Consider the following 11,408-nt stretch of genomic DNA (forward strand, 5'->3'; position numbering starts at 1 on the left):
TGAGAGGAAGAGCAAGCGCGCGCTTCCTGCTCTCTGGTTCTGCTCGTGCTCGGATAGCGAACTGGCCCGGACCGCACCGCTCCGCGCGCGCAGCCCCGAGATAATAGACTATTAGTGGAAGTGGGATTCATTTGTAGCCAATTAAAACCCGTATAGTTGAATTGGAATGCATAAATAAGGAAGGAGCTGGACGCGTGGACGCACGCGCGCGCACACGCACGCACACACATACACCGACATATGGGAGTATATGATAGCGGGTCCTCGCGGGGGCAGCTAAAAGCCAAAAAAGGCGTTGAGACCTGCATGAGCTGGAGGAGAGAGTGCGCGCGAGAGCGGGGGAGAGGAGGCTTCGCTTAACTAATAGGGAGAGAGAGGAGGCGCGAGCTAGTTTGAACTATTAGAGAGATAGATCAGCGTCCGTCCCGCCTACAACTCCTGTCAAGCTTCCAGAGCGCGCACCCACCGGTGACCAGACAGAGCGCGCGAGGCTGGAGGTCGGGACACCGATCGCTGTTAATGTGTGTGTGCCAACACGGGATAACGGCACCGTACAAGACGGACAGACATTAGATCACCGGAGACGTTGTGTTGTCGCGGTGATTGCGGAGGATGAAGGGAAAGGATCCGGAGAGAAGAAGTCAGAGAGATGAAATTTAAAGTTTCACGGGATCCAGTTAAAGCCCTTCAGCTGCCCGGACTCTCGCCTGTGGAAAACTTTCACGGGCTGACCGCATCATCTCACATTGGATGTTGATGGGACTCAGGAACTGGCCTGTGGGTGAAGTTGTTGTTTTCACATGAATACCGAGCCTTGTCCCTGAAACGGTTTGGTCTGAATCGTTTTGTCATTTTGAACCACTCCTTCATTTTAAGTCGGATTCTTAATATATGGGACAAGGAGAGTAAAGTGATGAACCGGGACAGAGCGGTACCGGGGCCCGGAGCAGACGGTGTCCAGACCGCGATAAGCCGGGACAGAGCCGTAGCAGGGCCCGTGGCGGACACGGTCCAGCCCGTGATGAGTCGGGACAGAGCGCTACCGGTTCCTGGCGGGGACGGGGTCCAGACCGTGGTGGGCCCGGATAGCGGAGACATACCGGACGGAGGTGCTGCCGGGGAAAAGCGGCTCTTCGCCAACGCGGTGGCGGGAGGCAGAGATGCTCAGGCCGTGGAGAACCAACTGGAACCTCCACCGACTCACCCGGTGTTAGCCCCGCCACAGCAGGTAGATGCATGGGACCAAACTTTATTCTTTTCTATATAATAACAATACATTTGATTTGTAAAGCGCTTTTATTAAAAGCGCAGGGGGAGCAGCAGAACAAAACAAAACCTTTTTAAAATAACCGCCATGAATGAACCGTGACTGAGAAAATAATTTTCAAGAGGAGTGATGTGTAGAATGTTTATTTGTGTGTCTGTTGTTGTTTTTATGAGGATGATGATAATGGTGTTCCGTCTTGTGGGCCTGTGTTGTCATGTTGTGGTTGTCCGGTGGCAGCAGGGCGATGAGGCCTTAATTAAGACATAGCAGTACAATTAGCAGCCAATTTGCTTCGGTAATGTGATGAGAAACAATCACAATAAACGATATATATATACCATCAAATGCGTTTCAATAAAAAGCTCACAGGGAAATGTACTTGTTTCTGTAAACTCTGCTCTGTATTCTATTGCGCTGGAATCTATAAAAACTGAATGAAGACATGCAAATTCTACGATTTCAGAATGATGTGATTTAATCTGAATTACAACATATAAACACAATTATCTTTCCATTTACCTTAAATTGGAATTTCTCAGATAATCGAAAGTTATGAACTATTAGTTTAAATAACGTTTAATTAAAGAAAGTGGTTATTTCTCGAGAAATCCCTCACAGAGAGGCCCATATTATCAGATGTAACTGTCGTTTTGTTCTGAACTCTTGCGTATCTTAAATAGAGGATTGGTCCTCTTAATCGCAAATCTGATCATAATAACAGTGATTACTCTTATTATCAGATGTTAATAGGCTGGGTCCTCCCTCGGATTATTCAAAGAGCGAATTATAATATTATTAATGTGGGATTATTCATGTCGACATGCTCCAGACTGGCCTCATTAATAAATGAGTGATCCTAACCAGGATGTAGTGCAGTGCAAAGCCCCACTGAGTCACCGCACCATCTTTTATCTGCCAAATAGTGGCCACCTTTTTGGCTCAACATAAATCTTAAGGATATAAATTCAGTGTACATATCTATGTCACATAGCTAGTAAACACGATGTGCACATAGGCACATTGGGGATTTTATGGAAATCATAAATTAATGCTTGCATTAAACTCTAAAAAAACATATTTGTTTTACTATTTTCATCCAGAAATAATAAGAATAAAAGTTGACTTCCTTTTTGTCCATACACACGTCGTTCACCTTCTGATACCCTTTTGGCCGCTACATAGTGGAAATCGGAAATATTTGATTGGTGCTCACGTTGTGTGTGTTTGCTTTATAAATGAAGACAAATGTCCGTCTGTTGGCTGATGTGTGCTGTTCTCACTGGTCTTAGTTTTCTTCAATACCTTATCCCTATTTACAGATGTGAGACTCATGTAATTACCTTATTTCACGGATACACAACTTGTATTATTATTATTATTATTGTTATTGTTGTTGTTGTTATTATTTGTGTTTATTCGTATTACAACATTTTTCATGATTGAAATAATTATGGCGAATTATTCACAACAGCCTACATGTTTATAAATGAATACATAACTCGATTGAAAATAGGTGAATTCGATCAGTCCACATTGTCTGAGCCGAGGAAGAAATACAAGAAGCGCAAACAAAATATGGAGCTACGAACTGTAATTTATACTGTGAATGAATAATTCCAATGTGTTATTTGCCAGGGCCCTACCGGGCACCGGACCACCTCTTTCTCCGTACTGGACATTCTGGACCCCAACAAGTTCACGAGCAGCCGAAGACAGCAGCAGCACGCGAGCCAACAGCGGGATCTGAGCGCGTACGGAGCGGAGAACCGGAGAGGAGGAACTCGGGAGCGCGAGCCCAGCCTGGAGCCCAGCAAAGGCTGCTACGGTGCGGAGGAATATCAGAGCAGTAAGTCTGAGTTTACACGGAATGAACCTTTAAAGCCAGGCTCCTCAGTGTCCGCGTTAATGTTGTTTGTTTCCTCTTTTCTCCGTCAAACTGTCTTTAAACGGCCACTTCAGTTTGCTGAATTAACTGCTAGGCAACTTAAAAAAAAACAATTCTCCTTTCTCTAAATCTTGATCTATGTTTTGTGTTTATTTGGACATTCCCGAGTCAGTATTTACTAATTTTAATTGTAGTTCAAAATTGTTCATCAAAGTTCAGGAAATCACGTGCCATTTCTTCTTGTCATTTTTTCTTTTCTATTCGATTTCTTTTGAGGGTGTATTTTTGTGCAGCGTTTGTTCACTAATCTTCCCTTTTTATGTTGCATTCATCCAATTTTCTGCGTGAATACTGGTTTTAAGGAATAATACATTTGGCAACTTTTCAGTGTGTGGGCCCATATGTGTCTTTATTTTCAGGGATGTTTTCCGAACAGTCTAAATCCTGAGTTAATGGGCCAAATGCTCCGACTGCCCCACCAGCGCCAAGTATCCATTCAGCCCAAATGTACAACAAGAAAATAAAATAATAATAATAATAATTAGATTTTGTTCTCGTCCATTCAACCAATCCAAAAATGGCACATCACAATATTTTACCAATATCTGATTTCTTGGGTTGGCCCTATGAAACATGGAGACGCAGCGAGAGAGCAGTGTCACTTTTTTGATCAGCTTTCCATAAACGCTGTTTGTTTGAGCTCCTAAGACGCGAGCGCACGCTTAAATTGTGGCTTGTTTTAAAAGGTTATGTAACGGCTGAACTACGGTGGCAAGTTCAAATGTCAGACGGACTTCATGGAGGACTGACATGCTGATAAATCCGCAGCCTCTGAGAAGGGCGGCGTCAGAGCGCAGTTCCGTTACGCACAGCCGTTCACTGGTTACCGTCAAGGCTGCTACAGTATAACCTCCAGACCTCTACGCACATCAGACTCGCTATTCAGCTTTTTAATAAAGAATCAGGACGCATCTTTTCCAACTTTATTTTTAGCAAATGTAGCGCATCAATATTTTACGCCCCCGGACCTCCCAAGCTTGTTGCTTTTCCCCACTGGCTGGTGACTCCATGTCATTGTGGGAAGCCACTTGATTACTGGACACAGCTTGCCCGTAAAGCAGTCTAGAACCGGGATTACAGTGAAGGCGTTCATAACCCAAATATTTTTAAGAATCAGAAATCGAAAAGAAAAAAGACAAGAACTGTTTCTGTTAGGCCTCTCTGCCAAAGAACAAAGAAAGAAAAGAAAACCACGTCTTCATTGAAGCAGTTAAAAAAGAAAAAGAAAGAAGGCATGAGGTAAAAATCCAAAGATTGTTTTTTTCATATTTGAAGGTCGCCTTCATATTTCTGTTCTACACCGTTGTTCAAAAGGTTCTAGCAGGCCTATCGACTGAGACTGGCCTGGATAATTACATTACAAACAGGACAAGACTTTGTGACCATAGCCCTTTATAAATAACTCCAATCTTGTCAAACACATGTTGAGTTTATATTTTATTTAAATCTAGTTTTCAGTCACATTCCCAAAAGAGTAAATACATATTGATGACTACTTAAAGCTGTATGTAAAGGTCCTTATTGTAAACATACTTAAAATCAAATTAATTGAGATAATTTAAATATGTGTTCTAGATTCATAATTACTCCAATTACCGTAATTACCATTAACTATTAATTAATAACAGCATGTTTGGCCCAATAGTTATAACTCAGTTTTCTGTTGTTCTCCGGAAGAGCTAAATAATCAGAGGCTATTATTAAGAATGGACTAACAAGATTAAAAAATATAATACTTTTTTCTTGGGGCAAATAATTCAAATTTGTGAGCAGCCAAAAAAGGAACTATCGGCCGACTATTAAACTAATGTCGTTACCAAACTTGACTTTTCTTTTCATCTAAAAAATAAATGTGGTGTGAAATTGTGTTTTTATACTTGACGCTTTTTTTCATTTCAGCCAACTAAACCAGACCGTTTGAAACATTACATTATTACATTATTTGTTCATTTCAGTTTTATTTTAGTCCTACAGTATAAAACATGCTCACAATGGATTTTCAGAGGAGAGCAAATGTATTTTTTTTAAGTCACAGATTTAATGAGGAATGCTTCTATTGAACAGTTTTTAATGTTGCACTTGTACCACAACTGCAATATTTTTTTTCAAATGTATTTTTTCAAACACTTCAGCATAACATTTTAGACATGTGAGCAAGTCTGGATGACCGACACGGCACAGCCGGACGCCCTGGCGTCCCCAAACCCTCAGCGGCCCGAAGTTGCTTTGTGGCTTTCGCTTTGCTCTAATTGAATTTCACATTTACAGTGATTGGAATTCGTTTGGTAATACACCAAAACATAATCTAAATTGAAATGAGAAGGGCCTTAATGCTTCTCCTGCATTTGTACTCTACGTTTGTGGGGTATTTTCTTGGATAAATACATCATAATAGTATTCCAGCTGGAGGGGATGTATGAAGACAGGGTGGGCTTCCTGCTATTATGATAGTATTTGACTTTACTGCTGAGTAAAGTCAAATGTTAATTTAGATTCCTCCTCCTAATTGTATGATCCCCAAATGTTTGGCTGATAACAACTCACAGAGAATGACATTTTAACTTAGCACTTTGACTCATTGTGTGATTAGTTCCTCTGGAAGTCTTTTGAAAGTTTGAAGGCCTCAATCATTTTTGTTGTGGCTGATTGTTGATCACATATTACTGTTTTGTATTGTGTGTTGTCTTGTTCTTGTCAAACAGCCACATTTCTTAAATCACAAGCCTTATGTCTAAAGAACATAGTTGTCATATAGTATTGCAGATTACACGTCCAGAAAGGCGGGCAAGACAGAATGACCAACTGGGAACCACTCACACCTGGGGGCCTTGGGGAACCTCAGGCACCCTGAAGGTCCCTGATTTATAATAAATCAGGGTGACACTGATTTATTGCAAATGCATTTGGTAATAAACACCACTAAAGCACGATATGAACTGAAATGATAGAGGCCCTGTCTTGAAGTGGGGCCCTGTTTCAAAGTTTGGATTTAACACCGTCATTATTTCAGTTGGTACTACGCTGACACGGCGCACATCTCTATTGCATATTTGTGTTTAATTAAATGACCACAAACTACGACCACACTGAGTGACACAATACTAACCTGGGGCCTGTGGTCCAGTTTCTGGGGCACAAAACATCTAATGACACACATGCATCCAAAGGGGCCCTAGTGGGTTAATTGAGCTCTTGTTTTGGGAATTTATAAAGCCATCTGAGAATTTCCACTTCAACATGTGTCACAGATGCCATTTGTTCAGCAGTTTTCTGGAGGCTGTCAGATAGTGGCCATTGGAGGAACTGCAGCAACACACACATACACACACACACACACACGCACGCACACACACTGTATATATATACACGCACACATGCAAATCTTATTATTTTTGCTCTATACTGTAAGATTGTGATCATGAAGTGGATGTTAATCTGACATTGTCTTTGTTGTGTGTGTATTTCCAGAGGTAGGCTTTGTCTACAGAAGCCAAGAGGAAGATGACTACCACAGGTCCGGGACCCCAGATTCAGAGGCTCCAGACGGGCCCTACAGCAGTGAGGAGAGCAGTGAGGCCCTGCCCAATAATGGAGACAGAGATCTGGGCCAGCACAGCCACCAGGACCCTGGCAGAGACACCAAGAGCCCCGGAGGAGACCCCACAGGCCAGATCACCGATGTCCAGGCCGACGGGGTCCAGGGCACGCAGGGCAAACCCAAGAGGAAGCGCTCTGGCTCTGACTCCAAGTCAGGGAAGCCCCGTAGAGCCCGGACTGCCTTCACCTACGAGCAGCTGGTGGCGCTGGAGAACAAGTTCAAATCAACGCGCTACTTGTCAGTTTGTGAGCGGCTCAACCTGGCCCTGTCGCTCTCCCTCACCGAGACCCAGGTCAAGATCTGGTTCCAGAACCGTCGGACCAAGTGGAAGAAACAGAACCCCGGAGCAGACACCTCCGCCCCCACTGGTACAGGAGGACCAGGAGGTATGGGAGGAGGGGGAGGCCTGGGAAGCCTTAGCCCTCTCAGCCCGTCCCCTCCGATCAGTGGGCACCTGGCCATGCACGCTGGCTATGCCGGACATCATCACCACCCCACCAGCAGCCTGGTCCAGCTGCCTTTCCTCACCGCCAGCCACGTCCTGTCCCCCTTCATGCTGGGGACACAGAGCTACGCTGCACCCGCCTTCTACAGCACACACCTGTAGACACACACACACACACACAGAAGGGTGCACATCTACAAACACACACACCAGACAGACTCATCCTCAGAAACACACTCTGATGCCCTGGAAACTGAAAGTTTTCAGCAGACAGACTGTCAGTGTTCAGCTCTGCTTTACTACCAACATTTGAATGCTTTAATTTCAACGGATTATTTTGATAGAATGTGAATATCTGCCAGAAACTGTACATAAATCTATGTTCTAGCTCCCTATTCCGAATGCTGTTTTAAACTACGTAATAGACAAATAGTTGATTTCTTTGTTTAAAAAAAAGAAGTCTGTATGAATATTTGAATGTTTATTTATGACTTCAGGAATGGCTTGATCTATTGTCAGTACCGTGTAACTCCAGCTGTGATTGTTTTCATTTCTGTTATTTATTGAATTTGTTCACAGTTTCCATAAAATCCTTGGATGTACTGAATCCTCAGCTCAACATGATATCGTCCTTTGATATTAAAATTATGACAATTAAACTCTGAAAAACTAGCCCATTTCAATTCATTCTAATTGAAGTGGACAGCATGGTGTCCCTGTCTCCACACAGCAGGCAGGTCTTGGGTTCAAACTCGTGTTCTATGTCTGTTGATTTGTTCCCACAGTCTGACAACCTGCCTCTTACTGAATGTGTTTTCCCAGGACGTGCACTCGTCTCCTGCAAACCTAAACAGACCAAATTCCAAGACATGTGATCGAGCAAAGTCAGCGTGTATATGCAGGTACAATCGGAGCTAAATAAGTACCTGTGACTACTGTAGAGTCATTTGTCTTGGGAATGAATGGCGATTTGAACCTTTCCCACTAAGGACAAAAGCCAGATGGGTGTTAGTGTTTTTTTTTTTTTGTACAGAGGTAAAGTGTCTACAGCCATGCTAGTGGCGTTGTGAGTCTGCACTTGAATACAGCAGAGCTTTGAGCTAAATGCTAACGTTAACATGCTAGCACACTTATGATTCAGGCACACTTGATGTCTTTTTGGCTCCAACCAGCCGTTTATTCACTGGACAGCATGTATGTAGACACATCTGGTAACAAATAGAAGCACATTAGGGTCTCACAGCCCACCTCGTTGTCACAAACTCCGGGAACTGCCAGAGCAAAGAAACAAATGCTTTAGCTAGCAGTTTGTTAGCATGTTACTAATGCTAAATAAAGTTAGCAGTATCAAGCATTTGCTCTAGATATTATAAATCGAAACAATTCTACGAACAAAGAAGAACTTATACAGATTTCACAACAGAGCTCGTCACAGATCAACCTACCACGGAGACAGCGGGGCGCACCACCCAAGTCTGCAGGGGCCCAGCAGAGGGCGCTCACAACACACTGGTCTCCGTGGAAAACGAATGATAATAAGTTGTAAATGATATTGACAGAAATAGAGGAGGAAATTATATGAAAATGATATGGATTAGTAATAACTTCAATTCACAGTGAAATGAGCAAATAATGACCAGTGATGGCAAGTGGAATCATTAACTCGTTACATTAGCTTTGAGCTAAATGCTAACGTCAACATGCTAGCACGCTTACAATGACAGTGCTTTAAGATGGTAAATGCTTTGGCTTCATCATCTTCAGTTTGGCATCTTAGCACACTCGCATATTTTTCACAAGCAAAAGAACAATGCGATGACATATAGTTGAAATAGTAGCTTTCAGCAGTGTTAATGTCAACAGTGTGTAATGTCAACACTTAGCTGTCTCAAAAAAGCACTCCAATGATTGATTGCATTCCTAAATATTCAGACTCATGATGAGCAGTTTAAAAGAGGATAAAAATAGATGAGGCAAAAGCAGAGATATCCTCTTTTTAATGCCATACATTCTTCTTTCTACATGGCGCGGTGAGTGCAGACAGTTTAGTCAGAGATTTGTTAAGCTAGTGGCAGCTAATGTAGCCTGCAGCATGAGCAGCGGGACTCCCCAACATCATGGAGCCACTGTGGCTCAGTAGTAGAGCCGGCTCCTCGAGTCCATGCCGATGTTTAAATAAAACATCTATGTTAAAATAGAAGCGCTTCGTTAAAATATAATAATTCTCAATTCTCTATCGGTTTTAGGTCCAGGGTCATACGATAATATGACGTCTGGGGCCGGACTTGGACTGCGGTGTGCCTATTAGTGACCCCTGAAGATTACTTCAACCTATCATGTAATTGAAATGCAGGACTCTGACTGAAACAGAGACTCCTATGTGTCATCTTCAGCAGTTGTAGCAGCTGAAGATGGAGGTCCTTGGGCCCTGGCCCAATGGGCACTGCCCAGTTTCTAAATCGGTATGAGATAAGTCTGTGTGGGCCACAGTCATAACAGAAGCAACTCCCAACTCGTCAAATCAGTGGGCATAACTGGGCAAGCCAGAGTGCAACACAGGAATCCAACACACACATGCATGGTAATCCGTGGTTGTACTACATCCATTGATATGGCCAGAGCTAGTAGCCAGCTGTCATCCCTCAGGTTCACCAGCCTCACACGAAACAAACATTTGAATCAATGATGATTCTTGATTGTTGATGAACGTTCGATCAATGATTTCTCTCACAAACACAATGGTGATTCTGGTAATCCAAATAAAAAAGTGGCCCTCCGACAATTTTACATATGAATTGAAATGTACTGTCAGTGAATAAGTGTACAGGGAGAACACTTAAACAGGCCTCATTTAAATCATTATGTCCTAAATATAGTCAAATTGACTAACAGCCGAATCCAGAGTTATTATCTGAGGCATAATTAACATGCATCAGACCTTCGGGACTGCGCCCTATATGCTCACACATAGACTGTATATAAGAAATGGACGTAGTCTCTGTTATGTCACCCATTGGTTTGTGAACAACAATTTTAGAGCTTTGAGTTCAGCATTTTGGCCGTCGCCTTCTTGTTTTTTTGCAACCAGAAGTGACAGGAGGGAGTGGAGCTAAGTACAACCGAACAAACACTGAATAAGACACCAAAATGTTACTATTAACTTTCATGAATTGTAAAAACACACTGAAAGGGTTAAAGTTATGACACAAAAACAGACAACGCCATGGTAGCGACCCGTCAATCACAGTAGCCCCGCCCTAAAGCATCCCCTGCTTTATGGTCTGTGTGACTCTAAATGGACCATAATGTACTAAATGAACATCAAGCTGTATTGAAGAAGACTTGAAACTAGAGACTGAGACCATAAACTCATGTTTACTGAGGTAATAAATCAAGAGAGAAGTAGAGTCATTTTCTCACAGACTTCTATACAAGCAGAGGAGTCGCCCCCGATGGCTTCAACAAAAAGGGCAAGTTTAAGGCACAGCCACATTGCCTTCACTTTTCAGAACCTGCGGTTGCCACCTGAGCTCTTATGGCAGATCCAGTTCTGCTGGCTTCCAATTAGCTGTAATAATGGATCACTTTTCTTGCCTTATATACATCCATGGCTGGTATGCTGTGTCGTGTGTCAGGGGCTGAGGTCCAGGGTAGTGAGAGGAATCTACATTCTGGCCAGAGGGCTCCACCCACTCCTTCAGTAGCGCATTGGGATCAGTTGTGGGAAGAGACACACCTGGAGCTGATCTCCATTAATAATCCGTCAATAATGTATGTGTTAGCTGTTTGGGAAGAGAGACGTTACCGGTTAGCAGCACTAGTAGTAAGAGATGAACGTAGTTTTAAAACGTTTAGACTTGGTCGTGCGCTTGCTCTATGCAACCCGTAGATGCAGAGGATCCAGGTCATTTCATACCCAGCAGTCCATTTATTTATTTATTTGCTTCACTGAGCAGCTTTCATAGAAATGAACAGGGCCTCGATCCAATGCTGTATCCCCGGATAATGACCCGAATGATGTCATCAGGGTCATCCCAGCTTGGGTTTGGAAACTACACATTTCAAGGAGATAGCCTCATGCACGTAATATAAAGAATGTTGGTGTTGTCCATGCAGGGAGGGCATAATGAAAAGTCATTGGTTGCATAATGGG

General features: G+C 43.0%; 1 protein-coding gene across 1 annotated transcript; it reads left to right on the forward strand.

Moving 5' to 3' along the window:
- Positions 1–913: 913 nt before the first annotated feature.
- Positions 914–7,417, forward strand: nkx1.2lb (NK1 transcription factor related 2-like,b; the record flags this gene model as incomplete). Its single annotated transcript, XM_079269407.1, has 3 exons — positions 914–1,228; positions 2,903–3,113; positions 6,681–7,417. The coding sequence occupies 3 exons, from the start codon at positions 914–916 to the stop codon at positions 7,415–7,417; spliced, it is 1,263 nt and encodes a 420-aa protein (XP_079125533.1).
- Between the last annotated feature and the right edge of the window lie 3,991 nt (positions 7,418–11,408).

The sequence above is a fragment of the Melanostigma gelatinosum genome (assembly GCF_949748355.1).
Source record: "Melanostigma gelatinosum genome assembly, chromosome: 5".
NCBI classification, from domain to species: Eukaryota; Metazoa; Chordata; class Actinopteri; order Perciformes; family Zoarcidae; genus Melanostigma; species Melanostigma gelatinosum.